This window comes from Hemitrygon akajei, chromosome 9 (genome assembly GCF_048418815.1).
Source record: "Hemitrygon akajei chromosome 9, sHemAka1.3, whole genome shotgun sequence".
Lineage (NCBI taxonomy): Eukaryota > Metazoa > Chordata > Chondrichthyes > Myliobatiformes > Dasyatidae > Hemitrygon > Hemitrygon akajei.
The window spans coordinates 11,836,036-11,850,173 of record NC_133132.1 but is presented as its reverse complement, the minus strand read 5'-3'; the positions used below and the strand labels follow the sequence as shown (position 1 = coordinate 11,850,173).

At 40.9% G+C, this 14,138-nt stretch overlaps 1 protein-coding gene across 1 annotated transcript; it reads right to left on the bottom strand.

Annotated features, from left to right (window-relative positions):
• Positions 1-4,448: 4,448 nt before the first annotated feature.
• On the bottom strand, positions 4,449-13,814 carry LOC140732694 (zinc-binding protein A33-like). The gene is made up of 6 exons (XM_073055377.1): positions 13,399-13,814; positions 12,638-12,733; positions 10,077-10,310; positions 8,646-8,668; positions 8,440-8,558; positions 4,449-5,081 (listed from the first exon to the last, which is right to left on the bottom strand). The coding sequence occupies exons 1-6, from the start codon at positions 13,807-13,809 to the stop codon at positions 4,525-4,527; spliced, it is 1,440 nt and encodes a 479-aa protein (XP_072911478.1). The 5' UTR covers positions 13,810-13,814; the 3' UTR covers positions 4,449-4,524.
• Between the last annotated feature and the right edge of the window lie 324 nt (positions 13,815-14,138).

The following is a 14,138-nucleotide window of genomic DNA, read 5'->3' as shown; positions in this document are numbered from 1 at the left end:
ATAAAGATGTTGTAATAGCAGTATTTTTGATACTGAAAAGGAAAATAATATGTTATGGAAGGAAGGACTTCTGATTACATTATGGAAATTAGGAGTAAGGGGGAGATTGTATAATTTTGCTGAGTTTTTTATTTGGACGGACTGTGCAGGTACGGGTGGGCATGTTATGTTTGTGTTTCTATGAGATAGAGAAAGGGGCCCCACAAGCCAGTATTTGTACCCTTCATTATTTAATATTATGATTAATGATATTTTCTCTGAGGTAAGTACTCTGGTGGGTAAATCACTATATGCAGATGATGTAACTTTACTTCAATTTTTTTCAATTCAAGTATTTCAATTTTACTGTAACTAGGAAGCAGATTACAATTAATATGGTTGAACAGTGGGCAAATAGATGAGGATTTTAAGCTTTCAGTCGCTAAAATGCGCTACGTGTTTTACAAACGGGATTGATAGACCTGCACTTGATTTGAAATTATATGATTAAACTCTGATTTCCAGGCATGTTGATGGATAATAAGCTGACATGGAAGCACTATATCAGTGAAGTAATTCATAAATGTAAAGAAGCATTACATCTTCTCAGGCATCTGTGGGTATTCTGGGGTGCAACACGAAAATCTTTGTTGATCGTTTATACTTGTTTAATTCTATCTGTTCTTGATTCTGGCTGTGTGGCGTAAGGATCAGAATCATTTTCAACTTGAAAATGTTTGGGTGTGTTACAAGCACAGGCTTATAGACTGTGTTGTGGTGCAGTAAGGTCACCTCCTGTTTCGGCTTTACTGGTTCAAATGGGACAATTGCCCTTAAAGTCACAGAGGCTGAAGTTAATGTTAACACACCGGATTAATCTGAGGGGTAAAGAAATATTCATCCTGTTAAAGGTGTGGTGGAGGTCTGTTGGAACATCAAGAGAAGAATGTTTTAAGCTTTCGGTGGCTGGATTCTTATCACACTGGGAATATGGGTGTATTGACTAATACAATATGTCACACTGTAGCTTTCTCGGTAACCCCACCTTCTTTTTTTCCAATGACTTTAGTTGATTTTCAGTTACACAATAGGACTCTGTACTACCTGAGATTCTGTTGGTACATCAGTACATTAATGAAAGTTATTATCATACGGTAACCATTTTTACAGATGGATCAAAAGATAGTTTAACTGGGAATGTTGGCTTGGCTGTTTCCTTTTTTTTTTGGTACCTGAATTGCAGGTAATGATAAAGAAATGACTTACCAGCTATTGCTCGGTATATGAAGCAGAGTTCTTTGCCATCATTTTAGAGTTACAGTGGGTGGAGGAATTTGGTTCTTGTAAATGTGTCATTTGTTCAGAATCCTTTTTGGTTTTGATGAGCCTTAAAACATGTCATTTCAGTAGTAGGTCAGGATGACTGTTGGAAGGTTATCAAAGAGTATTTCATATATAAAGTTTGGTATGTATGTCTGCACCTTATGGGCCCTGCACATCGCACTGTTGAGGGAAATGATCAGGTTGACTGTTTAGGAACAAAAACTGTTAAAAGTTGAACTGCGGATATAGACTTTCCACTTAGAAAAAGTGGGGTTGGAAGGGTTAAGAATTAGGGGCTTATGACGAGACTTGTAGGAAAATGGACATAAGGACAGACATCATTACAGAATACATAAATCTATTTGGTTTATAGAAGAAGGGCTAAAACAAAAAAGGAAAGAATTACATTGACATATCTTAGAATTGCCCACACTATGCTTAATTATGCCTTGCATCTATTTGGAAACCATCATTCTAGGTCGTGCAAATTTTGTCATTATGAAACTGTTAAACACATACTATTTCAATGTGAAGCATATAAGACTGAAAAATCAATTGCCGTCTCTGTACAATTTTTGGGGTGTAGATAATTTTCAGATAAAAAGTTTATTAAGGTATGGGAGTGACTTTAAGTTAATTCACAGTATTGAGCTGGAAAAGGCATGTAATTATGGTAATCTCACATTTGTACCAGGGGACATCAATATGCAAGGAAATTTGAAAAATCAGGCTGGTGTTTGATAACCAGAGAGGAAATTTGTTGAATGCCTACGAGACGGCTTTTAATAGCATCTTGTATTTGGGCTTACTCAGAGAAAGGCCATCTTAGATTGGGTGTTGTGTAATAACCCTGATCTTTTTCGGGAGCTTAACGTAAAGGAAGCCTTAGGAGGCAGTAATCATAATATAATTGAATTCATACTGCAATTTGAGAGGGAGAAGCCTAAGTCACATGTATCGGTCTCGCAATGGAATAAAGGGAATTACAGAGGCATGAGAGAGGAGCTTGCCAAGTGAATTGGAGGATACTGCAGGAATGACGGGTGAGCAGAGGTGGCTGAAGTATCTGGGGATAGTTTACAAGGTGGAGGATAGACAAGTCTCACGGAAGAAGTTCTCAAATGGCAGGGGTAGCAATTTGTGGCTGACGAGGGAAGCTAAGGACTGTGTAAAACCTAAGGAAATGGCATATAAAGTAACAAAAGTGAGCGGGAGATTGAATCATTGGGATGCTTTTAAAATCCAACAAAAGGCAACGAAAAAAGTGATAAAGATGGAAAAGATGAAGTATGAGTGCAAGCTAGCCAAAAATATAAAACAGGATACCAAAAATATATTTTCAGTTACATAAAGAATGAAAGGGAGATGAGAGTTGATATTGGACCACTGGAAAATTATGCAGGTGAGGTAGTAAAGAGGGATAAAGAAATGGCAGATGAACTCAATGAATACTCTGCATCATTCCTCAGTGTGGAAGACACAGCAGGAGTGAGTGCCTCTGCAGTTACAAAGGAAAAAGTGCTGACAATCTCAAAGGTCTTAAGGTGGACAAGTCACCTGGACCAGATGGACTACAGCCCAGAGTCCTGAGAGAGGTTGCTGAAGAGATAACAGATGCATTGGTCATGACCTGTCAAGAATCAGTTGATTCTGGCATGGTCCTGGAGGACTGGAAAATAGAAAATTGCACTCTTTAAGAAGGGAGGAAGGCAAAGGAAAGGAAATTATAGGCCAGTTAACCAGACCTCAGTGGTTGGGAAAGTATTGTAGTCTGTTATTGAGGACCAGTTTTCAATGTATTTGGAGACTAATGATAAAATAAGTCATTGGCAGCATGGTTTCTCTCAAAGAAAATCGTGCCTAACAAATCTGTTAGAGGTCTTTGAGGAAGTGAAAAGGAGGATGGACAGATGAGGGGCAGTGGATAACATCTACTTGGATTTTCAGAAGGCCGTTGATAAGGTACCACACCTGAGACTGCCGAACACGATAAAATCCTGTGGCGTTACAGGAAAGAGACTGGCATGGACAGAGGAATGGCTGACAGGCAGGAGGCAGCCAGTGGGAATAAAGGGGCCTTTTCTGGTTGGCTGCCAATGACTAGTGGTGTTCCCCAGGGGTCAGTATTGGGACTGCCATATTGCTTGTCAACGATTTAGATAATGGAATTGTCGGCTTTGTGCCAATGTTTGCGGATGATGCAAAGATAGATGGAGAGGTAGGTAGTGCTGAGGAAACAATGCGATTATAGCAGAACTTAGACAAATTGGAGGAATGATTAAAAATGTGGCAGATTGAATGCAGTGTTGAGACATGTATGATCATGTATTTTGGTCTAAGGAATTATATTGCTCAGTATTATTTACATAGACAGAAAATTCAAAGGTGCAGGGGGCTCAGGAGATCTCGTGCAAGAGTCCCAGAAAGTTATTTCGCAGGTTGAGTCTGTGGTAAAGAAGGGAAATGCAATGCTGGCTTGTCCTTCAAGTGGAATAGAGTATTTAAGCAAGGAAATAATGCTGAGCCTTTATAGAACACGTCAGGCCGTGCGTAAAGTTTTGTCAACGTATCTCAGAAAGGAAGGAGGATCTCATTGAAATCTACCGAGTGTTGAAAGGACTAGACAGGATGGATGTGGAGAGGTTGTTTCATGTGGTGGGGGCATCCAGACTAGAGGGCACAGCCTCAAATTTGAGGGGAGATCTTTATGAACAAGGTAAGGAGGAATATTTTAATACAGAGAGTAGTGAACCTGTGGAATGCTATGGAAGCTATCTGTGGGTATATTTAAGGCAGAAGTTGATCATTTCCTGATCGGTCAAGGCATCAAAGGATATGGTGAGCTAACAAGTGTATGGGGTTGAGAGGAATCGGGGATCAGCCATGATAGAGTGGCGGATCAGACTCAATGCGCTGAACGGACTAATTCTGCTCCTGTGTCTTATGGTCGTAACAAGATTCACCCTGACCTTCCTCCCCCCCTTTCCAGTCTGAGTTGTCCCATTTAACCTGTCTCAGTGTGGATGGACTTTAGGGCATGGAGAGCTCAAGACCCGCCGCCCGCGGCTGCTGCTGAATCCGGGGTGTTTCTGTTTGGTTGACGGACGCGGTAAACGAGTTAAAATTATGGATCGATAATTCCCAACTCGTGTTTATTCCACTCTCCGCACAATTACATTTACAGGGACTTTACTCCTGACGCCAGTCCTGGGACCGACCCGTTTACAGACCCGGAGCGGAACCGCAGCAGACTCTGAGCCACTGGTTTCTATCTGCAAGCCAGAACAAAGGATAAAGTTTCTCTGTGAATTTATTCCCAGTGAAGGTGTGGAGATGGGACTTGGTCTCCGCGTTGTAAAATGAAACTGTCCCGGACTGGTAACTGAGATAAACTCCCACCCTCCCAGGGATGAGACCAGCGGGGAGACGGGACTCAGGGGAGGTGAGAACAATAATCACATCATCATCCTCCTGCTCGGTGACATCATAAACCCGCCCGATGATCCAGAATCCGGTCTCCGGACTCACTCTGAACCATCCCTTCCTCTCCACAGACTCTGTGGCGACTCCCAGATACCAAATTCGATTCCTCGCCACCTCCACCTCCCAGTAATGTCTCCCCGATGTGAATCCCTCTGATCCCAGCACACAAGGCCAGTCTGTGAATCTCTTCCTGGTGACAGGGCGAATCCTTCTGATCCCGGTCAATCTCACACTCTTCCGATCCGCAGACACCTCGAGCTCTGGATTCGCCGTTTCCACATCCAGCGTGACAGAGACTGGGGGGGGGGGAGGGGTTGGAGAAGCAGAGAATTAGAGAGTTCCCGGGGATCGGGGTGAGTCTCGGGTAGCGTGTCCCTGGGGATCAAGGGGTGACTCTGGCAGCGCGGCCCTGGAGACCGGGGGAGGGGGAGATGTGGTGATATCACGTGCAATGATGTGCCTGTACATCATTGGGCAGAGCACTGAGCATGCGCAGGGTTGCTAGAGTGGCACCTTGTCAAAGGCCTTCTGAAATTCCAAATATACAACATCCACTACATCCCCTTCATCTATCCTACTTATAATCTCAAAGAATTCCAACAGGTTTATCAGGCAGGGTAATCCCTGAAGGAAGCCATGACTTGTCCTATCTTGTCCAGTGTCACCAACTATTCCAAAACCTCATACTTAACAATTGACACTAATTTCTTCCCAACCACAGAGGCGAGGCTAACTGGTCTATATTTTTCTTTCCGCTGCATTCCTCCTTACTTAAAGAGTTGAGTGACATTTGAAATTATCCAGTCCTGCGGCACCATGCCAATGTCCAGTGATTTTTAAAAGAGCATTACTAATGCCTCCACAATGTCTACTGCTACCTCTTTCAGAACACTAGGGTGCAGTTCATTTGGTCTGGGTGACTTTTGTACCTATCGGACTTTCAGCTTCTTGATCACCTTCTTCCTTGTAATAGTAACTGCACTCACTTCTCTTCCCTCACACCCTTCAACATATGGCACACCGCTGGCGCCTTCCACAGTGAAGACTGATGCATAATATTTATTGCATCTGCCATTTCTTTATCTCCCAGTATTACATATCGGGCCTCATTTTCTAGCGGTCCTATATCCACTGTCATCTCTATTTTATTTTTTACAATACTTAAAAAAAATATTTAATTTTGTTTGCTATCTAGTACAGATAGATGTAGAAAAAGGACCATTGGAGACTCGAGTCATCCCAACAACAAACTGTACCAGTTGTTACCATCCAGGAAATGGTATCGCAGCTTAACAGCCAGGACCAAAAAGTTCCAGGGACAGGTTTTTCAACCAGGCCATCAGACTGCTTAACCCGTGCTGAGACAACTGTATTTCTATGTTATATTGACCAGCATGTTATACATATTGTTTATCATAAATTACTATAAATTGCACATTACACATTTGGACGGAGATGTAACGTAAAGATTTTTACTCCTCGTGTATGTGAAGGATGTAAGTAATAAAGTCAATTCAATTCAATTTCATATTTCCTTTTTCCCCTCCCAATCATTCTTTTAGTTGCTCTCTGTAGGTATTTAAAAGCTTCCCAATCCTCTGTCTTCCTGCTAATATTTGCTTGTTGTTTGCCCTCTCTTTTGCTTTTAAGTTAGCTTGTCTTCCCTTGTCAGCCACGGTTGTACTATTTTGCCATTTGAGTATTTATTTATTTTTGGAATACATCTACCCTTCACCTTCATCAATTTCCCAGAAACTGTCACAGTTTCTGCTGTGCTGTCATCCCTGCCAGCATCTTCTTCCAATTTACTTTCGTCAACTCCTCTTACACGCCACTGTAATTTTCTTCACTCTACTGAAATATTACAATGTCAGACGTTACTTTCTCCTTATCAAATTTCAAGTTGAACTCAGCATGTTGCAGGCACTGCCTCCTAAGGGTTCTTTTACCTATTCACCTCTGGTTAAATACATAACACATAGTCCAGTAGAGCTGTCCCCCCAGTAGACTCAATGACAAACTGCTCTAAAAAGCCATCACATGGCATTCAACAAATTCACTTTCTTGAGATCCATTACCAACCTAATTTTCTTAATTGACCTGCATGTTGATATCTCCCATGACTATTATAACATTGCCCTTTTCATCAGCCTTTTCTATTTCCAGTTGTAATCTGTGGTCCACAACCAGCTGCTGTTGGAAGGCCTGTATATGACTGCCACCAGTGTCACTTTTACTTTTGCAGTTCCTTACATCAACCCACAAGTATTCAACATCTTCCAATCCAACGTCATATCTTTCTACTGATTTATCAGCACAGCCACGTCACCCCCTCTGCCTACCTCCCTATACCACCAATACATTATGTAACCTTGAACATTCAGCTCCCAACTCCCATGATTCAGTGATGGCCACTACATCATACCTGACAATCTGTAATAGTGCAACAAGATCAATCACTTATTTCTTATAGTCCATGCATTGAGATTTAACACTTTGTGTACTGTATCTGCTACCGTTTTTAATTCTGCACCCCTAATGCACTGATACTCTCCTTGCTGGCTGCAATTTTGTCTTCTCATCTGTCTGCCCTATCTGACTATCTGACTGGCACACTACCTTTGCATTTTTGCCATCAGTCCTATCTTTTCACTCCAATTCCCAACCCCACCCCCACTATCAACAAATTAGTTTGAACCCTCTCAAACCTCTCTGTGAGAATATTGTTCTCCCTCAGGTCCAGGTGCAACCCACCCCTTTTCAGCAGGTCATTCCTCCACCAGAAGAGATCCCAATGATCCAGCAACCTGAAGCCCTGCCCCCTGCACCATCTTTTCAGCCATGCTTTAATCTGCCAAGTTGTCCTGTTTCTACCCTCACCAGCACGTGGCACAGGCAGCAATCCAGAAATTTCAACCCTAGAGGTACTGTTCTGAGCTTTCTACCAAGCTCTCCAAATACTACTTTCAGGACCTCTTTGTTTTTACTTTCAATGTAATTGGTCCCAAAATGTGCCAACATATCTGCCTCTTTTCTCTGTCTCTAAAATGCTGCAGACACTATCCCAGGCGTCCCTGACCCTGGCACCTCGGAGGCAACATACCATTCGGGTGTCCTGTTCACGTCCACACATTCTCCTGTCTGTTCTCCTGACGATTTAGTCCCTTATCACCTCCACTCCCCTCTTCTCCCTCTAACAACAGCGAGAGTTGCTGATCCAGAAGGGGGAATACCTGCATCAATCAGAGTCTGCACTCACAGCGCACGAAGGACTTGTGTATTTTTCTGACAATCCCGATCACCACATCAATACCTGCTTTTATTCCCTACAATATCATCAAGTCGGTATTAATTTCCCAGCTCCTGTGGTAGGATTCAAACTCTCGTCTTGGTGTGTTAGTGCAGTGTGCCTGGGATCAGGACACAGTGGTTCATCTGCCAGTCCTGTGTATTGTTTGTATTGTGACCTTGTGCTGGTGTGTTCAGGGGTCTGACATCTCCAGCTGACCACGTGACAGTGATGTCCTCCAGTCGGTGGGGTTGATGTGGAATAAACTTGTCCCCCTGAGCCCTTGAATACAGCCAATTTTTGTCTCAAATTATAATTTAATTGTATTTCATAAACAAGGAGAAATGAATCTTTGTAGATTTTACCTCGATTAATGGAATCAAGTGTTTCTCTCAGCACTGTGTTCAACAAATAGGGATGATCAAATTTTTCAACCGGTAGGGCGTCATCTGTCACTGACAATTCCCGGACAACATCGTTAATCCTGTAAATATTAAACTGATTGTTATAAACTGGTATTTTGAACTATTTTACAAATCTATCCAGGGTTTCAGTAAAGAGCAAGTCCTACCTCTTGTTCCGTCGAGCTTCCTCCTGAAATAAATAAAAACACAAATCTGATTAGACTTGGACTTACTGTCCACATCCTGAATTTCATCCAAATCATTACAAGGCGTTGAAAATTCCCACTCCCGCAGTCACTCTCACACACGAACAACACAGAACCATGAGGTATAATTACAAAGAATGTTTCTGAAAATTAGGTCATAACTGAGAGGGTGAAACTTACAGAAAAGACAGGACAAGTTGTGCATTTTCAGCTGGATAAAATGTCAGAATGATAACATGGAGGAATTTAAGATCAGTGATGGATTTGACAGTGTGCAGGTGGGAAAGGTATCTCCATATATGGGGAGATAAAATTCCAGATGGATTTTAATAAAGTCCATAAGAGATTTAGTGAAGAGGATGTGGAACTCACTGCCACATGAGTGGTTGAAGCGGAACAGCAGAGGTTGAATGCAATGGGGAAACTGGACAAACACGAGTGACCATGGAGTGCAGGCACTGTTGCTGGGTGTGGCGAGTAGATGGGAGCAGGCTGTTTAAGCAGGGAAAACTGACAGGAGAAGATGGACCAAATGGCCTGTTTATGACGGAGAATGGGATATAATGCCGTGTGAGGCTTATCTGAGAAAGTAAAGAAACAGTGGAAGTTTTCCTAATCTGACGGAAGCTGGATACAGAGGATGTCTGATGTGTTGGTCACATTCTTTGTTATCACTGGTTGACAGAGAGACTCTCACACCCACTACACCAGACACACTCACAGCCTGTGACTGGAACTGGGTGTTAACGGGAGTTTTATAGGATATTTAGGGTGTAATTAAGGACACAGTCAGCAACTCAGAGTAAATAATTTCAAATTATATTCTGTCCTGTGATGTACAGAAGTTGTGGAAGTCCAGTGTTGGGACAACAACAACCCTGAATATTTGCAACAATTGTCTAGTGAGAAACAGTTTACTGCCATTAGTATATGGTGTCTCTAGGAGCAACAAATCTGTTTTCTGTCTGCATTGTATTCTGTGTTGCGTGTATACTATGGTAACTAGTCACATGAGTGGAGGTGCAGTGAGACGGAAGGGAATAAGTTACGTATTCGTGCTTTGTTTTGGGCAATTTTGAGCTGGGGATGGACAGATGTCTTACCTTTTGTTGACTGCTTCGTTGCCGCTTAATTACGATTAATTACGCTTAAGTTTCTTTGTTTCAAGATTGTACCTTGCCGAGAAAGGATCGAAGAAATATCTTCAACATTTTGGAAGTTCATTATTGGAGTGATTGGAGAGCTCGTCATACAAGTGTAACAATCTGTGTGAGGTAGTCAGTAGCGATAATTGATTTGTTGGAATTGGCCGCTGTGCTGTGTTTATTTCAAATGTACTACTGTTCAGTTAGTGTCCTTTGACAGAAAAAAAATTGAAATATAATCCCTCACCTTGAGAAATATCACACTGTCTTTTTGATCCATCTGTTCCTTTATCTTAGTGAGTTCCTTCTCAATAAGCCTTATATTCTCTTGAACCTCCAGAAGATTTTTCTCCATTGGACTTAAAATCCTTGCCTCTTCCTTCCTGAGATCCCCGAGTAAGCACTGCTCTTTCTCAGTGATAACCTGGCGCAGTTCAGCAAACTGGGATGTGATGTGGGTCTGAACGCTGTGTGACTGTTCCTGTCAAATGAAAGATGAAGATTAATTTACTGTATTGTACTTCCTTATGACATTAAGGTGACCATTCGGTCCATTAAAGTTCATGCTAGTTCTGAGGTATTCACCTGAACCCCTTTCCCTCACGTTTTCCTGAAACCTATTTGTCGTTGACTGAATGTTATTTATTCTCCTTCTAAAGAGATTTCGGAATGTGTGATATCCTTAGTTGCTGAGAAAGCCTTTGATCATGTTGAATGGAACTAACTATTTAAAACTTTAGAAACATTTAACTTTGGGTCTGATTTTATTTAATGGATTAAATTACTCCCTCTGCTCAGGTTCTTACTAACTCTCAGTACTCTAAACCATTTAAACTTCATCGTGGAACTAGACAATGTTGTCCTTTGAGTCCTTTGCATTTTGATTTGGTTTTAGAACCTTTAGCTATTGCTTTCCGGGAATCTAATGATATCACCGGTATTTTAAGGAGAGGCGTTACCCACAAAGTTTCACTTTTGCTGATGACCTTTTGCTCTACATTTCTAATGTGGAGTCTTCTTTACCTTCTTTACTTTCTTTACTCTCTAGCTTTAGTTAGTTTTCAGGATATAAATTTAACTTTCATAAGAGTGAACCTTTTCCTTTGAATAATTTGGTATTAGTTAATACTAACCTTCCTTTTAAAATTGTAAGAAGTCAATTTACTTATTTGGGCGTAACAATTACTAGGAATTATAAATTCCTTTTTAAAGATTTTTTTACACTTCTGAATTATGTAAAGAAGGTATTATCTAGCTGGTCCCCCCTCTCTTTATCGTTAATTGGCCGAATTAATTCTATTAAAATGTATATTTTTCCTAAATTTATATATTTATTTCAGGCCATACCTGTTTTTATTCCGAAATCCTTTTTTTTATTCTTTGGATTCTATTATATCTTCCTATATACGGAATAATAAAATTTCTCGATTAAATTATGTTCATCTTCAAAAAGCTAAAAAGAATGGCGGTTTAGCCTTACCCAATTTTAGGTTTTATTACTGGGCAATCACTATACAGAATCTTATGTTTTGTTTATATTATATTAATCGAGAGGACTGTCCGGTCTGGATTTTTTAGAAGCCAACTCTGTTAATAAATGTTCTATCATTTCTCTTCTTGGATCCTTAATTCCTTTATCTTTAAGTAATTTAACTGATAAGTTTGTAGTTGAACACACTGTGAGGATTTGGGTACAATTTGAGCATTTTGTGTGTGTTGCTAATATTTTGGTTTATTGAGTTTTTCACTTTCCAGTCCCATGTTTGCTAACTATTTTTTAAACCTTCTATGTCTGATGATGTTTTTAAAGAGTGGAATAGATTGGGCATTAAACATTTTAATGATTTGTTTGTTGGAGATAGTCTCTCTTCATTTCAACAATTGTCACTTAAGTATAGTCTACTGAGAACTCACTTTTTTCGATACAAATTAGAGACTTTTTGCATTCTCAAGTACATAAATTTCCAAAAAGTCCAGATAAAAGTTTACTTGATATATTTTTTTAATTTGAAACCCTTCTATCATGCATCTATATCTAATATTTATTGTAGGTTGTTGGGAATGAGAAATATTCCTTTAGATATAATTAAAAATCTTTGGGAGCTAGACTTCCAGATTCCAATTGCTGAGGACACTTAGAATGATTTTTTTTAATTGGTTAATACCTCATCGTTATGTGCCCGTCATTCCCTTCTACAATTTAAAGTGGTTCATAGAGCCCAAATGTCTAAAAATAAGCTGTCTCATTTTTATTCGGATATATCGCTCTATTATGATAGATGTAATAATGGAGAAGCTTCAGTAATCTATATGTTTTGGTCTTGTCTGAGTCTTGAAAAATATTGAAAGGAAGTATTTCAAACTTTTTCGGTGCTTTTTAAAGAGAATTTAAAACCTATTCCTTTGACTGCCTTGTTTGGTATTGTTGGAGGAAATGATATTATTTTGGAGACACACAATTTGCATATTTTGGCCTTTATTTCTCTTACAACCAGGAGGGCATTGTTGATCAAGTGGAAGGATGCCACTCTTCCTACTCATACTCGTTGGTTACATGATGTTATGTCTTGCTTAAATTTAGAGAAGATTTACTGTTCAATTTCTGAACCTATACAAGATTTCTTAACATTGTGGGGACCTTTTTTGAATTGCTTTCAAAATCTTTGATTTGCTATTAAGCACAGATGTTGGCAAATAATATGTTTTACTATATTTTAAGGATTTTCCTTTTCTTCTTTTTAATCATTTTGTGTGTGTTTTAAAAAATATTTTAAAAAAGAAAAATAAATTCCGCTCAGGAAGCCTTACCCGAACTCTGGAAATCTTTACTTTCTGTTGCTGCTCCATTTTCTGGAAGTCTGATTTCTTATTTGTGAGAATGTCTAAGGAAGACTTTAGCTGATCCTGGAAGTCAGAGAGTGAAGGAAATGCAAACAAAGATGCAACAGAAGAAACAGGTGATCAAATCCGATAATCACACACAAAATGCTGTGGGAACTCAGTGAGTCAGGCAGCATCTGCGCAGGGGAAATAAACAAGTCAGTGTTCCGGTATGAGACGCTTCATTAAGACTGGGAAGGAATGGGACTGAAGCCAGAAAAAAAGGTTGGGGATGAGAACCAGCTGACAGGTGACGGATGAGTCAACGTGAGGGGGAACGTGGGTGAGAGTGAAGAAGTGACAAGCAGAGAGAGGACAGGTAGAAGAGGTAAAGAGCTGAAGGAGTATTGATAGGAGAGGGCAATCGACCATGGAAGAAACGGGAGGAATTGGGGCTGTTTGGGGACCTGAATGGTGACGAGGGAAGAGGTGTAGGAGTCAGGTGTAGCACTTGTCCTGATTACAGGTGTCAGTGCCAGGAGGGAAATCAGTGTGAGGAGCGAGTGGTTAAGGGTGATACAGTACGGGGGGCGATTCTTGCAGAGAGCGAAGAGTTGTGGGGTATGGGATGGACTGTGGGAGCGCTAGATGGTATAATCCCGTTGGAGATGGCGGAAGTTGCTGAGAATGATGTTAGTTTTCAAAAGAAAATCGGTTCAACATCAGTATCAAATTAACGTTAGTTTTACCGTGTAGATTTTAACCGCTTCTTTAATCGGCACGAAGCGGTGCTCTCTGTGTTCCTGCGCATCTCTACAGATCAAACAGATAGGTGTCTTGTCCGTTTCACAAAACAGCTTCAGTTCTTCCTCATGTTCCTCGCAGTGAAGTTTACTTTCCTTCCCTTTCAGATTCAGGTTTAGATTTCGAGCTTTTTCAGCCAGATTTGCTAAGGCCCGACTGGTCCTGAAGATGCGGTCAGCAAACACCTCTCTACATTCCGGGCAGGAGTTTCTCTCCTCCCTTTCCCAATACTGTGTGATACAAGAGCGACAGAAGTTGTGTCCACACTCCAGTAATACCGGATCGGTGAATAAATCCATGCAGATGGAACAAATTGCCTCCTCGGTCCAACTCTCGGCCTGTCCTTTCGAAGCCATGTTAAGTCACAGCACTTCCTGATTCAGAATGCTTTCACTTTCGGGGAGCTGCTGATCGCTTGCAGTACCGCGATTGTCCACTACACGCGCTGAAATCTTAGGCAATTAAAATCATGTTGCTGTCTGTGGGAAGGTATGGTGGTATATTTATCATGGAGGGATCAGAAACAGATTAAGCAGGTAGGAACAGAAATGAAAACTCGGCATTGTCTGCCCAAGTCCGGCTGCAAAAGGGGGAGGGTCGGGCATAGGTCCAGCAACTCCATCCTGTAAAAACCCAGTGCGACAGAAACATCAACTGATTCTCCAAAGGAATCATCCCTGCGATC